General features: G+C 37.9%; 1 protein-coding gene across 1 annotated transcript in view; it reads left to right on the top strand.

Moving 5' to 3' along the window:
- The window catches only part of MYO1E (myosin IE), an 87,447-nt gene that overhangs the window by 40,782 nt on the left and 28,476 nt on the right, over positions 1-18,189 (top strand). The window contains exons 6-17 of the mRNA XM_068143953.1: positions 984-1,073; positions 2,057-2,188; positions 3,564-3,698; positions 5,804-5,936; positions 9,451-9,647; positions 11,157-11,237; positions 11,624-11,710; positions 12,702-12,788; positions 14,471-14,638; positions 15,405-15,490; positions 16,053-16,134; positions 16,908-17,014. Coding sequence (XP_068000054.1) covers positions 984-1,073; positions 2,057-2,188; positions 3,564-3,698; positions 5,804-5,936; positions 9,451-9,647; positions 11,157-11,237; positions 11,624-11,710; positions 12,702-12,788; positions 14,471-14,638; positions 15,405-15,490; positions 16,053-16,134; positions 16,908-17,014 — 1,385 coding nt within the window. The remainder of the gene's footprint in view (positions 1-983; positions 1,074-2,056; positions 2,189-3,563; positions 3,699-5,803; positions 5,937-9,450; positions 9,648-11,156; positions 11,238-11,623; positions 11,711-12,701; positions 12,789-14,470; positions 14,639-15,404; positions 15,491-16,052; positions 16,135-16,907; positions 17,015-18,189) is intronic.

Genomic DNA, 18,189 nt, shown 5'->3' with positions numbered 1-18,189 from the left:
AAGTTAATTGAGTGAATTAGCTGTAAAAATTCGCCTAATGACCTTACAATGTCATTCATACACTGACAGACAGTGGTTGGTAGGTAGGTAGTAGCACTTTTACCAGTCCACTCTTCTGAGTGCTTACTGCTACTTTTTTGCTTTATTGCAGTCTATGTTGTATGTTTTTTCTGCTTTGTTGAGTTTTGCACAACAGTGGTATGATAACATTGCAGAGAGTAAGTCACTAACCAAGAGAATGATCCGGAGAAAGTATGCATTGTGTTATTTTTGGAATAAATATGGCATTTTCTAAGTATTTTTTAATTTAAAAGATTTTTCTGCAAAATTAAAAAATATTCTTAGTGATTACAGAGTAGCAGTTGATGAAGTGGGTAAGTGGCCTTGAGTGTTTATTCTGAAATAAAATTCAGTCTTCTCTTCACAACCCATCGTGCAGTGGGTTTGTTCCAAATCTAGTATCTTGTCCATACTTCCAATTGGTTGGATCAGAGGTAAAGACACTTATGACGCACTTGGTTGCTTTCTAACAGATAGTAGCATCATGGATCCCCAAAAAAGGTTGCTGGAACACTTGTGGATTGCTAGATGTCATGTAGTTCCTGATTTCTTTGGTTGTGATTCCAGACCTGCAAAAAGATTTAAATGCTCAGGTGTAAGAAGGAAACTTTTTAAAATCAAGATCCAAAGAGGAAACAAACAGACAAGATTGATTTATTGACTGTGTTACTTGGCAGGACAGTGAGCAGAAGGACTAGTTTTTAGCTTCAGGCATTTTGTTTGTTTCTGATGGACATTTTTAAAATAGGAATTGGAAAAAAGACGCTCAGTCTTTTCCTTATCTGTTCAAGAGGATTTTAAAGATGCCAGCTTTCTTGCTTTTTAAATATATAATTTAGATGTTGTGGTTTTCTACAAGATCCATAAGAACTTCAAAGGTGTCTCTTTCTGATTCTTTATTTCTCTTGTTTCTAAAATTTTAGCATGTTAAAGATATTATTCTGCAGTCTAACCCTTTACTGGAGGCCTTTGGGAATGCAAAAACTGTACGGAACAACAACTCCAGCAGATTTGTAAGTCCTTCTACCTTACAGAATATTTTATTCCTCCAACTTCCATGCTGTTACAGAGACAGTATTAAGGAGTATAATATAAACTGACCACAAGTGAGGCTAATCTAAATTAAAGTGTGTTTTAAAATCACAGGTTACACATTGAGAGGCCTGTATTTCCTTAAATGTAGGCTTTGTGTTTGTTTCTCTTACAACATGTACTGCTCACAGTTTCTTTATATAATGTTGAGTCTGCAAGTAGATAACTTAATCGTCAACAAGCTAGTGAGTTCTCTGGATCAGTGAAATAGATGCAGTAATAGGGGTTTTTTAATTAATTAATTAATATTGTCAGCTTTAAAAAAAAATAAGATTAAATAATCCATGGAGTTGTTTGATGGAAAATGCCTTTATATACAAAATATGGGCAGGGATTATTTTCAGTCTGTCATTACAAAATACTGAAGATAATGTAATGAAATGACTGTTCACTAGGTAATACACTGCAGGTGCTGTTTTTAAAAGTAGCACATAGGCTTTACAAATTCGAGATTTGTTCCTCAGCCAATGTGAGTGTTAATGCAGTTTATGTCTTCATGAAACAAAGAGCTAATCGTTAGCTAATTGTTGTGTATGCTTCCAAGTACAGCATTATGTTTGCTGTTGTTTGAAAATGTGTTCAATCTACTTTGCATATAGGTGAATCTTACGGTTTCCTTTATACTAAGCAAGAGTCTCAGCAGTGAAGAGAAGCCACTGACTTCCTCTTTACATTTACATTAACACATGATACGTTATCCTGAGTCTAGTGCTGCATAAACGCTGAAAGGAAAACTGATGGGTGATAATTCAGGAATCTGAGCTTAAGTTATGCCTTGAGGCAGCTATGTCACTGCATCCATAAAGATGAAGTATCCTAGTAACCTTCCCTGAGATGCTGTATAAGTGCATGATTTCAGATAAGTACTTACTAATCATTCAACAGCTTTAATTATTTATTGCAGGGGAAATACTTTGAAATCCAGTTTAGCCCAGGTGGAGAACCAGATGGAGGAAAAATCTCTAACTTTCTATTGGAAAAATCTCGAGTTGTAATGAGGAATCCTGGAGAGAGGAGTTTTCACATTTTTTACCAGGTCAGTAGTGTACAGATCCTGTCTGAGTTTTTTAAAATAACTAGGACCAGTTTTTCCTTTTTGCTTGAAATGTGATTCCTAACCCTGTGAGATTACTGAAAGTATACTTGAGAAGGTAACCTAGGTATCTCTGGGAAGATTGGTAGCATGCTAAGACAGCATATAAGAGAGACCTGCTTAGCTGCTTTCAGTTCCAGAACAAAAATACTTCAGTATTTCAGAGGCTTTGTTTGTAAATTCACTGTGAACTCCCATATGGAAAAGTCCAATAGAATGTAATAGAAACTGAGAACTTTCCAACAGATTTCTTTTTAAACTGGCTTTTGTAATGATACCTTCTGCTCTGTAATAAGAGCAGAGAGATTTGAATCTCAGTCAAGTGGTCTAGAACATTTAGGAAAATATCTGTTTGTTGATTCCTCCAAGCATCCCTGCCTTTTTTTTGTGTTTCAAAAGGCTTTTCTGGCCTTCAGTGGTGAGTTCCTAATCTGTTGAAATGCTGTTGATCAAGCTTCACAAAATTAAAGACAGTGCATTGTAAGTGACTTTAAGCAGGTTGACATAAAGTTGAAGTGCCATTGTCAGAATAGAACACTTCAGGAGCTGTGTATTCTCCTGTTCTGAGGTACATGAACAATTTGTACTGTCCTGGTGATACTTCGTTGTGGGCTGGAGGTGCTTTTTGACACAGGAGTTAAAAGACTATGGGTTTTTGACTATTCTTGTATGAGCTTAGTTTGTTCATTCATTCCTATTGCAGCTATGTCTGTGCACAACTGTGTAGACTTTACATAGGCCTGAGGAGCCTCTCCTCTGGCATCACAGAGTACAGGAACCTTTTTTAACTACTCTGTTATTTATTCTTGGTCCTATTGGCCTAAGTGATGCAAAGAAGTGAGACTTAAGCTGTGCTTCAAACCAACATATTATTGGAGCGGTTCAGAACTTGCGTAACATATGCCATAATGGGCATAAAGGATACTTGGCCTCACAATTAGACTCACAAATACACTTTCTCAGTGTATTCTTTTAACTGACTGCTTTTCAGTAGGCATGGAAAGAAGTTGCTTCTGAAGGTTTAGATAATACATTGAAAATTGGAAAAACTGCATTGTCTTATCTTTATAAGGTAAAGACAATGGAAGATATTGGAGTCAGTCACAAGTTCTGGTTTTGATTAGATGTGGAATTTACAACTAAACCATTCATGCAAATACAAATGGGAATATGGTCTTTAAAGTTAAACATAAAACATAGGAAGGATTCCTTGGCATAGTACTAGCCAATCATTTCAGGTTCAGTCACCTGCTTCCAACCTGTCTCATCTCTGCTGAACATTGTTGTATGATACCTAATTTGGGGCTTTTTATTCTAGTTAATTGAAGGAGCCTCCTCGGAACAAAAAAGCAGTCTTGGCATTACCAGTATGGACTACTATTACTACCTGAGTCTCTCTGGGTCTTACAAAGTTGATGACATCAATGACAAATCAGATTTCCAAGAAACACTGGTGAGTTTTTCACTCTGAGATTGGCATAGCAGTGGATGTATGTTCATTGTAATTTTGTAGCAGAGACATGGTATTAGTGTGGGAATGAGAAAATCAATGTCAATATAACTAACTTTGATGATATTTTACCCTGAGAAAGAGGCATGTTACACCAAAGAGGTCCTGTGTTGCAGCTTAGCAGTCTTGGAAAGATAGATATTTTTTTATGGGAGGTGTTTTGTTTTCTGTTTGTTCCTTTTCAGAAGGTTGCAAATTCAGTGAAATGTATTTGAGTGCTGTAAGTCTGTAGTATGAAAAATGTGAAAATGCAAATGCAGTGAGAAGCTTGCATTAGAAGAAACTATAAAAGAGTGCCCAGTTCTAATTGAATTCTTAGTGGTGGCTGATCTACCATAACTATTTAAAATAGTGCAACTGAAAGGCTGGAGAGTTGAGTCAAGGGGAACCTCATGAAGTCTAACAAGGGCAAGTATAGAGTCCTGCACCAGGGGAGAAATAACTTCATGTACCGGTATAGGTTAGTGGTTGTCCTGCTGGAAAGCAGCTCTGCAGAGAAGGACCTGCAAGTCCTGGGCAATTAGGTCACCGTGAGCCAGGAGTGTGCCCTTGTGACCAGGAAGACCAATTGTATCCTGAAGTTTGTTATGAAGAGTGTAGCCAGCAGGTTGAGTGATGTCCTTCTCTTCCTCCTCCTTTATTCTGCTCTAGTGAGGGCGTATCTATATTGTTGTATCCAGTTCTGGCTTCTGCAGTTCAAGAGAGATGGGAAACTGCTGGAGAGAGTCCCAAGAGGGGGCTGCAAAGATAACTGGGGGACTAGAGTATCTCTATTATGAAGAAAGGCTGAGAGACCTGGGGCTGTTTAGCCAAGAGAATACTGAGAGGGGATCTTATCAGTGCTTATATATACACCTACAGGGTGGTGTCAAGAGGATGGGGATGGGCTCCTTTCAGTGGTGTCCAGGGATAGGACAAGGGGTATTGGGCACGAGCTAGAACACAGGAAGTTCCACCTAAACATAAGGGAAAAACTTTGAGAATGACAGAGCACTGGAACAGGCTGCCCAGAGAGGTGGTCGACTCTTCCTCCTCTGAAGACTTTCAAAACCCACCTGGATGCATTCCTGTGCAGCCTGATCTAGGTGAGCCTACTTCAGCACAGGGGTGTTGGATGAGATGATCTCCAGAGGTCATTTCTGACCCCCACCATTCTATGATTCTGTGAAAGGGTAGAAGAAAAGACTCAGCATAGATCAGGGAACTTTATCAAGTGCTGTTAACAGTTCATTGTGTGACCTTTATGCAAGATAATCAGCTTGCTGGTCTCTTGTTATGAACTACAGAATGTTAGTGGCTAGAAGGGACCTCCAGAGATCATTGGGTCCAGCCCCCCTGCCAAAGCAGGATCACCTAGGGCTGGCCACACCAGAGCACATCCAGATTGGCCTTGAAAGTCTCCAGAGAAGGAGACTCCATAACTGCTCTGGGCAGCCTGTTAAGAGAAATTCGCTATTTAAAATATATAAATAAAAAAGGTGGTTTTATATGTTTATGTAGCACATCTGAAGGCTTTAAAAAATAGTTACTGTTGCATTCTAGCTAATTGGTTATTTTAGAAAAACAGTCAGCTCAGAAGACATTCTATAGGTTGCCATATTCTCTAGACTGAAAAACTCAGTGTTGTTGTGGATTATTTTCTATTAAGTGGCTGAAATTCATAGCTGCTTTTTAAAGTCATTCAGTGCAGCTTCACAGTTCTTGGTTTCAGTAGATTAAATAATTTACAATGAAATTGTGTCTTCTTAGCATGACACTTAAGAGCAGGTGTCTGTTTTTAAGGAGCTTTATTTTTCCCAGACTTTATTTTGTTAACACATCTTCTAAATGTTTCTTTATTTAATTTAAATAATACAAAAAAAACATGGAAGTAGGACATCTGGTACCTTTTGAAACTTCAGTGCGGGCTGTAATGAAATTTGGTTGCCTTGGGTATTTGAACTGGTTTGAAAAACTCAGTTTTAACATCAAAATTTCAAAATAACTTCTGTGACTGAACTTCTGTTGAACAGATTCTTCAACAACTTTTTTTTTTTTTTCCCCCCCAGCATGCAATGAGTGTGATTGGGATCTTTGCAGAGGAACAGGCATTGGTGCTGCAGATAGTGGCAGGAATACTGCATTTGGGAAATATCAGCTTCAAGGAGGTTGGCAACTATGCAGGAGTGGAGAGTGAGGAGTGTAAGTACCACTGGAAATTGTTACAGAAGTAGCAATGAGCTGAAACCCCAGATGAAGTGAACTGCAGCCTTGAGCTGGTTATCCAAACACACTGCATCAATTCTCCTAGTGCAAGGCTGCTGATACAGACTTGCTCCAAAACCAACAGTACCCAGCCGCCTGTTTTGTCTTGTACAGTGCCATTGACTTAATAGGTGTGCAGTTTGGCATTTTGAATTTTAAGAAATCCTTTTCCAAGCTTTGAGTATGTGATTAAGAGAAGATGTGATTAAGATTTTAAGATTTGTTTTACAGTTTCTTTATAATAGAAATAGAGTGAAACACTTTCAAGCAAACTTGAGCTCTGCTCCTTTCAATGCAGCAGCATACATTCGTTAAAACTCCTGTTTGTAATGTGGTTTGTTTCACCTTGTTGCCCTGCAAAAGCAGCTACCAGCTTGTGGAGTATCTCTGATCTTAGGTGCACAGTGTTCATGCCCCTATATGTGTTTGTTCATCCAGAAGAGATGCCTTGAAAACAGAAATTCAGAACTGAAATGCAGAATTTGCATGCTACAGTTACTTTCCCTGCCTCAAGTTTCTTGACTCTGTCGTCATGTATGTCTGCTGTCTCTTTATTATCTCTGTGCCCATTTTTCATCTGTTTTTGCTGTTCTATATAAGCTAGGCTGACATCAGCAAGATGTTGAAAGATTAATGGATCTTGAGTTTTAAACATTTTTGTCATAATTTATACCTCGGATCTAATGTTGATTTTGTACCACCATGATCAATTAAGGACAGAGTGGATAAGCGCACCGCAAGCTTGCATATATCTGTGTGCTCTCTAAACTTATTTCAACATGGTCCTTATGTTTAGGAAAACTGCATTTCTTTAGTTTTAGGAAGTTAAACATGAATAAAGTGTCTTCTGCAGTCACCTTCCCACCCAGCTGTATTCATACTCTCTTGATATTTGTTTTTTTAAAATAGGGAAATTAAAGTTAAAAATTAGTAAATTGTATTTCTTAATTTGAGAGAATAGTGAGTGAACCCAAAGGGAAAAAAATGTGGCATTTTTGTACATCCAAAGAAAAGTACAGGATTTTTTACATGCCTTAGGATTACAAATGAGCTACCATGCTTCCATTTAAATCACAGTATGAAGTTTTTCTGTGAAATCGAGACATTGAATAGCCAGACAAGATAGATACAATGTGTTGTACCAAAAAGTAACAAACTGAAAAGGCATGAGTTGAAAAGAAGTTAGCAAATGTGAACATATTTCTGTGATGAGCCATGTATACCATATTTCTCTTCCTTGCTGGGCTATTAATACAGAAGTTGTGTATGATTAATACATTGGGGGAGGGGGGGAAACAAAAAAAAAGCAAAAAAAAGAAACCAGCTGAGAGAATGAATATAGAGCTTACTCATACACATGCTGCATTTTAAAGAAGCCAGAGAAGAAATCACATTGTCTAGTACAAATTTCTGCGTTATGAAGTTGAAAGCTGGGTTCATTTCTCTTTCCATTAATCCTCACCCCAGTTTACTGCTTGGCCTAGCCAACTAAATTTCTAAACTGAATTGTAAATTTCTAGCCTGAATAGCTGTGAGAGATAAAACACAACAAAAGACTACTGGTAAGCCATGCTTTGCATAAGTTTGAAGCAATAAAAAGTTTAATGATTTGGTCAGTTGTGTTCTTGTTATTACATAGCCAATTGCAGAAAAACATGCAGAGGCCATTCTTCAAGACACCAAAAACTCTAGTCTCTTACTCTGAGTCAGAATCAAATCTATACAGACTGTTCTTGACAGACATTTAGACAAATGCTTCTTGAAAACTGCAAGTGATGATTATCTGGTATAGTGCTTGCTTTTTTTATACATATATATGTGTTTTGGGTTTTTTTTTCCCACCTACTAACTTATTCTCATTATTTATTCTAAGTCTTCCATGTTGGAAATCATGCTAGATACTTCTGGTTTTCTCCTGGATGCAGAAAACAATTTAGACTGCATTTGCAGTGTATTGTAAGATTTGTTTTACGGTTTCGGGTTCACCAGTGAAGTGAACCTAGTAATTTTCAGCTTTTCTTTGCAGGTTGTGTTTAAAATTATTCCACAGAACCCCTATTGATTACTCTTTGAGGATCACTTTTCAATTTACATGCATATGCTACTTTATAAGAATTTGTGGAAGGTAGTAACCACGGAACATAGACATCTTTAGAGTGGGAAGTTTATATCAAGTCATGGCAAGCTATTCCTCTTTTACAACACTGTGAAGTAAAGGTTTCTAAGTGGTTCTTACCAATTCACTATCTACATGAATTCTTATAGTAGTATTGGCTAAATACCCTGGCATCTTTACAGTACCTGTTGGCATATTTGATCTATAATTTCCAACGTTCTTTTCCATAGTAAAGCATATGATATTTGACCTTTTCGTGCGCTCTTCAGCCTGAGTTCTCAGTAAGTTACCAGGGATGTTGCCAGTGACTCAACTTTGGTAACTTTAGGATAAGTTACCTTGGGTAAATTTAATCAGCTTGCTGATGCAATAAATCAGATTTCAGAAAGCTATTTGCAGTTTTTAAAATAATTTTGGATTAATATACTCAAGAGTTTAGTGAAAACATGCTGTGATATTACAGATTTGTAAAGCACAAGTGACTGCTGCCTTAATGATTATTTTACATCCTCCACACACCAGTAAAGCAGATCCAAGGGCAGTAGATCATGGAGGAAACAGTGTTAAAGGATTATGTGGTTTAGCAGAGGCGCAATACCAGCTCCAAGTTCTGCCCTTGGGAGCTATTTCCATGTGCTTCCAAGGTTTTCTCTTTTTTCGTTCCTTAAGGTGTGTGACACCTGCAGCTAACATCTGCACCATGTGCTAAGAATGCAAAGAACACTGAACTTGTGGCTGTTTATTGCACAGATGTCTTTTCCTGGTCTACTTTTAAACAAAGAAAAATAGGATTTGCAAAGTACTTCTAGAATAAGGGATAAAAAAAAAAAACGAAACCAAATAAATGGCAAGGCAACTGAAAACTTCTTGCAGTATCCTAACTTAGAAGAAGAAAGGGAAAGACTATTAGGAAGTAGATAGCATATTATTGATTATATTTTAAAACTTTAATGTTCACAAAGAATTTTCCATTACTTTTATTCATATTTGAGCTCTACATTTTATTTCCATCTCATAGTTCTAAAGCACATAGTTCTAAACTATGACCTAAGCAAGCTTACATGTTTGAAGACTGAAGAACTTACAGAAATAGTTGCCTGTTGTACTTTAAGGTGGTCTATCTTAAATTAAATCCAGGTAAGTGAAGAGTTGAAAATGTCCTTGGGGAGCTTCAGAAAATTTTGAAGGCCTAAATTCCTCCTCCTTTCTTTTTAAGCTCCATATCCCACGAAGTTTATTACTGCTGACTGTTATCAGAGATATACCTAATATTTTTTTTCCTTCATTCTGTTTAGTTTTTAACTCCTAATACAACAATGCCAATCTTCCTTGCAGTTTTGGCTTTTCCTGCTTTTCTCCTGGGAATTAACCAGGACCGCCTGAAGGAAAAGCTGACCAGCAGACAGATGGACAGCAAGTGGGGAGGCAAATCTGAGTCCATTCACGTAACGCTGAATGTGGAGCAAGCCTGCTACACCAGGGATGCACTGGCCAAGGCCCTTCATTCCCGTGTTTTTGACTACTTGGTGGATGTAAGCTGGATTTTCTTGGAGTATCAAAACAAGTACACTAGGCATGTTCCTTGCAGTGATTTTCTTGTTCATTTCTTTCATCCAGTATGTTGTTTTTTGCCTAATCCTTAGCAGCAGCACTGATTAGTGCAGTGGGAACTTGACCACAGATATCAAATACAAGCCACTGATTATTTGATAAATGCCACGGTTGCTCTGAATAAAATGAGCTCTGCTTTCAATCCTGTATTTGCTCAGTCTCCTGCCACTGTCTGGTAGGATGTTCTGGCATCTCCTTTCTGTCAGCATCCATACTTCTTAGAGTCTTAGGTTCTCCTATGTAGTTTGGTGTCTTCACATGAGCAGAACTAAAAGGTTATGGTTCTCTGCTTTCCTAGCCCACTCTTCAGTGTCCCAATGTGTGGTGGTTTTAGGCTATGCTTTTAAAATTTAGTTACAGATTTTGAGCAGAAAAGTAAAAAAATACAAATAAATCACTATTGGGTGTAAAAGGGAAAACAAAAGATTATTCTAAACAAATTCATTGGGTAAATACCTAGAATAAGTGAGCTGTACCATAAAAATTCTTCCCTTTTTCTCTTCTCTTCTGATCTTGGCTGTTTTTGCTTTGATTGGGAGAGATAATCTGCGTGCTTTGTCTGGCCTTGGCTAAGTCTAACCCACTGCTTCTCTCTCCGCTCCTTTCTCTCTTGGGACAGGGAGGTGGGGGTGGGGAGGTGGGCAATGGAACTGCTTCCCCGGTCACTTGACCAGAGGGGTTTTTGTGTTGTTTGCTAATTGTAAATATCTGTATAATATTGTAAATATTGTACATTTTGTACATATTCATTGCATTCCATGGTAGAGTGTAGTTTTTGCTTGTAAATACAGCTTCATTTGCTGCTGAGTTGGTCTGGCAAAGTTGGGGGGAAAACTTCAACCCACCACACAATGTTATGGCATTTGAGCAAATGGTCAAATTCCATTCTCCATGCTAAAGTAAACTTTTGTTCAGAATGAGATCCTGGACTGGATCAGTGGAGTAGAAACCTTACTTTTGGCCACAAATGCTGGCTAGATGAAGCAGAAATATTCTCTTGTGGTGGCCCTGCTAGTGTTTCCAGAAGTCTCCCTCATCATGGCATCTCTGTAGTTCCTGTGTCTGACGCTACAAAGTAGGGCAGTACAGAAATAGGTGAAAAGATTCATAGTACTTTCTGCAAAATGCATTGAGTATCTGACTTAATTTTGTACAGTTTTGTTGGCTCCCTTCCTTTAACTGAGTCAGTTACAACAGTAGTTCCAAAGGCTCACTAACCTGGAAAACAGGATAGGATACTGTTCATTTCCTAGCTGTCAATAACACTTTATTAAGAGAAGGTAAAATACCCTATTACATATATCTGCATTCCATTAAATAAGTTTTTTTGGAAGAAGCTCAGTAGTTTATATATAAGATGAAAGGATATGAATATATATTTTAAATATATAAACTACACTTCATTTTACATTTTGTTTCTGTTTTATTAGTCTATTAATAAGGCTATGGAGAAAGACCATGAAGAATATAACATTGGTGTCCTTGATATTTATGGATTTGAAATATTCCAGGTAAGGCAATGCAATACTTGGGTTTTGGCTGATCTGACCTGGGAGAGATTTTTATTATTAGATGGGAAAAAATCCAGACCAGAAAAGAAACCAAACAAATCCTGCGGCCAGAATAAAGGAAAAAAATCTCAACCCAAACACAAAACCAATCCAGTTTTCTTGGCATTGAGTTCTCATTGATAATATCTGACTTAAAGCACATAAAGTATTGAAGAAAGGAGGTCATTGATTGTAAAAGGAAGGCCTGAGGTTCCATGGGATATCGATAAGTCAGCAACCCATCTATCATTGACAGTGTTTCTTTGAAGGTTTTTGCCAGCATAAGAACTAGGAATTACTGTATATAAAGCATGAGACTAATCTTGAAATTGTTTCCTTTTCTGTAGAAAAATGGTTTTGAGCAGTTCTGCATCAACTTTGTTAATGAAAAGCTACAGCAGATTTTTATTGAACTAACACTGAAGGCAGAACAGGTAACCAGACATTTATTGTATTTGAATTCATAAGCTATTGCTTTTTTAATTGGTGGAAAAACTGAGGTTTTGTCATCTGCTAACAATAAAATTTGCTTTGTTAAGCAAGATACAAGAAAAAACACTTTGTCATTGGCTAACCCTAAAACTGGAAACCACATCAGCTACGGAAGCGAGTCCCTCACAGTGTGTGCTAATGCAGTCATCTGACTCTGCCCAGACATGCTGCATATTCTGACTCATTGGCAGAAGTGGAAAGCTGCCGCTTGCTTCTGTCCCTCTGCTTTCCTGGGACATAATATGCACTTCAACAGAAATACTTCTCTTATATCTATACACATATATGAATGAAATTGATTACTGAAAACATGAAAAATTACTTCTGAAAGTATTTGCAGTTCTCTGCTGACAGTCTTACTACAAAGACTCACTTCACATAAAAGTGAGCTTCTGTATGGGAGGGCAGACAGAATGCAGCTGAGAGAGTATGAGCTCAGGCCTGGCACCAACTTTAGGACACTGTTTTCAAGAATGCACATACACAATTGCCTTTGTGTAAAAGTAACTGATCGTTGCAGTTGGGCATACAAATGACCTGCTGAGTGTCTAGCTGACATCATGTATGCAGCTGGGTGGGTCAATCTAATAGAATTTTAGTATGATTTCCCCCCCCAGTCAGTTTCTAAATGTCTTTATGGTTACAGTAATTGTGTACAGAAATAAAAAGTAGAGCTGTGTCTCTGTTTCATGTGCATTTCTAAATGTGCTCCTTTGAGGGGTCTGATCCTTGATAAGCTTGTCACAATTGTAAGTATAAAAGTAGATTAGGATAGGAATGCTTAGGTGCATGGTCAGGATGCTGGAAAAGTCATACCTTTGACAAGTCTTTCTGAACGTGAGTAGTGCAGTGTGTGTGTATGCAGTCCGTTATCAATCGAGTGCTGCATCCACGGTGCACAGCACTATTTGCATCTTTCTTTTTGTGTAACAGGAAGAATACGTGCAAGAAGGAATTAGATGGACACCAATAGACTACTTTAACAACAAAATAGTGTGTGACCTTATAGAGAACAAAGTGGTAAGTATTTGGAACAAACAGATGGATAAAATAACAAGATTTTTTTCCTCCAAATTCTTTGGGCAGCTGCTTTGCCTTCAAGAACATTCGTAGGAAAAATGCTGTCGTTCAGCCACTGAGTCATGCTAAACCTATATATAAATCTTACATAAGATGTCTTACAAGAGCTCTGTGATCTATGGCATCTAAGATATACATTATCTAAGATAGCAATCAAAAAGAGAACCATAAGATCACATGATTGATGTGTGACTAAAAAGGTAATGATGGAAATTAAAATTTTGTTCACCAAAATTTATTATGAACTTCATGACATGTGCTACTGTACATCTGATAAGGCTCTCTGTGTTCCTGGGAGAGGTATTTTGGTTTGGGGAACCTACAGTACCAGCTTCCTTTTGAGGTATTGTCACAAATTAAGCAGAAACAAGTGAAGTAGAAGTCCTGGGAGGTGGTGTAGATAAAAAATTGTGTCTTTGTTCCACAGAATGTTTTGAATCTTTAAGTCTTCATGCTCTAATTTGGAGAGGCAACAACTGTTTAGTTGGGGTTTTTTTTTTGAGAGAAGTAGGATTTTTTCCCCATTTAGTTCTTTGTCCTCATGTGAGGCTCAAGTAGCTCTCCATTTAGGAAAGATGTTGAGTTGCTTGAATGTGTCCAGAGCAGGGCAAGAAGGCTGGTGAGGGGTTTGGAGCACAAGCCCTACAAGGAGTGGCTGAGAGAGCTCGGGTTGTTTAGCCTGGAGAAGAGGAGGCTCAGGAGAGACCTTGTTGCCATCTACAACTACCTGGAGGGAGTTTGTACCCAGGTGGGGTTGGTGTCTTCTCCCAGGCAACCAGTACCAGAACAAGAGAACACAGTCTCAAGCTGCACCAGGGGAGGTTTAGGCTGGATGTTAGGAAGAAATTCTTCACAGAAGGAGTGATTGGCCATTGGAATGTGCTGCCCAGGGAGGTGGTGGAGTCACCAACACTGGAACTGTTTAAGAAGAGACTGGATGGGGCATTTAGTGCCATGGTTTAGTTGATTAGATGGTGTTGGGTGATAGGTTGGACTTGATGATCTCAAAGGTCTTTTCCAACCTGGTTAAATCTGTGTTCTGACTTGCTCTTAAATGCACATCAGATTTTGCCCATCTCCTATCTATATCAGGATAGCTAGGAAGAGGATAGGATTTCTGTTGCAATTTTAGCTATCTAGCTCTTTAGTTTGACAAACTACAGCATGCTTACCTCAGATATGTGTTTCTTACTTGGTTCAATCAGAAGAACTATTGCTTTGTGAAGGAATTAAAAACAAATGTTGTGCAGGGTTGGGTTTTGTTGTTGTTGATGGTTTTGAACAGCAGTCATTTTTTTCCCCATTGTTTCCCACTATCATTACACAAAGTAGCATTAAACTTCTTGCATGCCTTTTTCTACTGTCCAGAGACTGTAAAAGGTAGACATGGGGAGTATCTTGACTGCCAAGTGGTGCATTGCTTCAGAGTTAGACTCCTACTTGTGTACAAATTAATCTCTTTTGCAAACATCACTGATGGGGAGTGAATTCCTCTTCCTGGGGCTTTGCTCTAGTCTTTTTGTAGCAACTTATTTACTGTTGGGGGGTTAAAACTGGCATCATAATTTTTTTTTCCTCTCACTACTTCTGCTGTTTTTGATATTCTTCTCCAATGCAATTAGAATCCCCCAGGAATTATGAGCATTTTAGATGATGTGTGCGCCACAATGCATGCAGTGGGAGAAGGAGCTGACCAAACACTGCTTCAAAAACTCCAGATGCAGATTGGGACTCATGAACATTTCAACAGCTGGAACCAGGGATTTATCATCCATCATTATGCTGGAAAGGTAATGTGGAAAATCATCACTGAATTCTGCATACCTCACTTATAAAGAAAAAGAACAGTAATGAAAGGAAGGGGGAAGCTCTGTAGCAGGCTGTTTTTATTTTCAACAGCCAAATTATCTCAGGAAACAATGTCCTCCTTTCAGAGTGTAGGAAGCTTGGAGCAAATATGCTCTAACATAAGTCCTTTACATAGGAGAGGTGAGTCTGGGCCCTGCTGCTATCAAATATACTAACCAGAATTTAATAAATGTAACAAATAAATGCCCCATGATTATTGATTATAACCCAGAATTAAGATTATAGTACCAGTAAGTTTAAAAACGTGGGAAACAAAGATGATCCCTAGGTGATGATACACCAGTAAAACTAGCAATGTAATGTATAGTTCTCTGTTCTTTGGGTATGTTTGTCAGGCTGTTCATGATTTCCTGAAGTTACAGTTAATAACAGTAAATCCTTATTATGTACAAATTTTTCATCAGTAAAGTTCAGTATTAAATTAATTTCTGTCATACTCTATTCACACTAACTCCATAACAGTCTTTTCCACTGAATTTTTTAACTATATGGATGAAATCCCTTTGTTTATTGTGAATGAGTTAAACTAATGATACACACAAGGATTAGTGATTATTGTAGTATCTCCTAGTTATACCAGGTGAACCAAAAAGTTCAGAACAGCTACTGATGAGGACAGAAGTAGAATTTTCTTTAATTATTGGGTTCTCAACTTACCACAAACAATCAATTTCCACCTTGGCCCAGGTATCTTATGATATGGATGGATTCTGCGAGAGAAATCGAGATGTTCTTTTCATGGACTTGATTGAACTCATGCAGAGCAGTGATTTGTACGTAAGCAAAACTTGCTTAAAGCTAGGAATAACATGTTAGTTTAGATGAATGCAGAGGGCCTACAGCTTGTGAACTTGTGAACATCATTGCAGTAGAATGGCATCACTTGCATAGTATCGACCTTCATTTTCTGGAAGTCTGAATAAGTAAGGTCCTGCTGTGTCAGAATCAAACAGTATAATGGCAGCAATGTGTTTTGGCCTCAAATAAGGCCATCAGTGATTTGGCATTCTCTTGGAACAGGCACTGTTTTAAGAGATGAAGTAACAAGTTTTTTTGATGATGTATTTTTATCAATTGATGCTTACTCTTTAAGAAGCCTGCATTTCTTTGAGTCTAGTATTCTGGTATCATGTCTTCCAATGCTCACTAAAATAGCAAGGAATCTCTATGAGGAATGAAGCTCAATGGAAATAGTAGTCTTAAAATAGGTATATCTCCAGATTAATAGAAATAGCTATTGGTATTCTCAGCTATCAACTGATACACCATATTCCTTGACAGTCCTGCATTGAATAGTCTTTCTATGACAACACTGTTTTATTAATTCTTTCCTAGGCCTTTTATAAAGGCTCTGTTTCCTGAAAATCTTCAAGTGGACAAGAAGGGCCGTCCTACCACTGCGGGCAGTAAAATCAAAGTACGTCTAGCTTTGCTATGTTGGTGTATGCATATATGGACATAGAAAAGAAAAGAGTCTTTTTTTTTTTTTCCCTTACTGTCCAGTAATTTTAAAGGATAGACATCAGGAGTATCTTGATTGCAAAGTGATTTGTTATTTCAGCTGTTAGAGTCATGTTTTGCCTAGCATCACTGTTCATTAAATGTTATGTTCAGCTGCATTCTCATGCAAATGAGCAGTTGATAGTAGTGATAATAGTACTTGCATGTGCATAATGAATGAGCCCCTTCACTCAGCCACTTAATATCCTACAATTAAGTATAGATAGCTGGTCTCTTCATAGTGCAGAAATACAGCAAGGCCTGATCCAAAAGCCACTGAAGTCAGCAGAAGTCTTTTTACTGGCTATAATGTGCCTTGTATAAGGCAGGAAGTGTTAGAAGGCACACATCTTTTTGGAGACTGGTAAAATACATGCTTAGATTACACACTTGCAGACTGTGGAAACTGGTGTTTTTCCAACCTCTTTCCTCATATTCCCCCTGGCAGTCAAAGTCACCTGATGCATCCCTGTTACTCCATACTTTTATTTAATAGTACCTTCTGTTTACTGATTAAATTTTTCATAAGGTGCACATTATGCAAGGATACTGTGGTTGCTTTGGAGAAAGACCAAAGTCAGCTGGATCCAGTTAAATGAATCAGCAGCAGATAGTTGGTAATTTTTAGAATTCTCTCACAGGATTTACCCTGTTCAGCTCAAATTCTGTTTCTTTCCCTCAATGTTACAGAAACAAGCAAATGACCTTGTTGGCACTCTGATGAAGTGCACACCCCATTACATCCGCTGCATCAAACCAAATGAAACAAAGAAGTCTCGAGACTGGGAAGAGAGCAGGTATGGATAAGCAGAATGTGTAACAAAAAATAATGCTACTAGTGGAAATAAAAGAGAAAAAAACCCAAACAAGCCCAAAAAAACCACAAAAAATCATGAATGGGTAATGATCGGTCATACAGACAAACAGAACTAGATTACACAGAATCACAGAATGTTAGGGGTTGGAAGGGACCTCAAAAGATCATCTAGTCCAGTGCCCCTGCCAGAGCAGAACCTTCAGAAATTAAATCTTGCATGACCTCCACTAAACTTTGAAGGTAAGTTGTGCTTACTTAGTGAGCACTTAGTATATGCAGTTCTTAGTTTTCCTCCTACATGCTTCTGAAATAATCATTTGCAAAGGCATTGTACATCAGTTCTAACTTCTGTTTTATGCTTTGAAAACAGCTTCTGTTAAGTAGCTGAAAAAACAACAGGATCTCTGTATCTGCTTCTATGTATCAAACTTAACCAAAAAGTCTCTATAGCCAAGAATATGTAAGGCTTCTGGTTTTGCTTCTTAACTTCTAAGTTTCATTAGCCAGATATTTAAAGAGAATCACTAGAATGTCATACTGGGTAGTTACATGGACATGAAATAGAAGTCTAAATCATCAGTTTAGTTTCTTCCATCTGTTTTAAGGCATCTTTAACTATATGATGCTTTATAGCATCTTATTATCTGACTGAGGTAGGTGATTGGTACAGTATGCATACCATGTGAGGTCCTACTATACAATAACATTTACTACTATATACCAAATACTTTCAGTATTGGTAAAAGTGCTGGTTATTTTTATCACAATGAAAACACTTGAAAAGTCTGTTAAAAAGCATTCTTGAGCATATCAACCACACTCCAGAATTCACTTCCTGCTATTTGGCATACAGACTAACGTGATTACATGCAGATGTAGAGCACATACAGAAGCCACAACTGGGACTGCACTTTAAAGTGTCATTTCGGTCTTGGCTGTAAATGTAGACCCCCTTTTCTCTAGCTTTTCCACTCCTGAAAACCCTTCTGTGCAGCAGGTTATTTTCTACTGAAACTGGGGACCAAAGGAGGAAAGTAAGTGATCCTGTAAAAAAGTGTCTGAAACTTTTAACTATAAATTAGTTGAAGGGCTTTTAAAAGCAATCATTTACATACTGGAATACAAGCCTATTATTGTGGAAGGTGTTGCTAGGAA

The sequence above is a fragment of the Melanerpes formicivorus genome, unplaced genomic scaffold, assembly GCF_026170545.1.
Source record: "Melanerpes formicivorus ecotype bairdi unplaced genomic scaffold, bMelFor1.0.p_v2 SCAF_10, whole genome shotgun sequence".
NCBI classification, from domain to species: Eukaryota; Metazoa; Chordata; class Aves; order Piciformes; family Picidae; genus Melanerpes; species Melanerpes formicivorus.
Note: the sequence above shows the minus strand (reverse complement) of the source record. Positions and strands in the feature narration are given on the sequence as shown.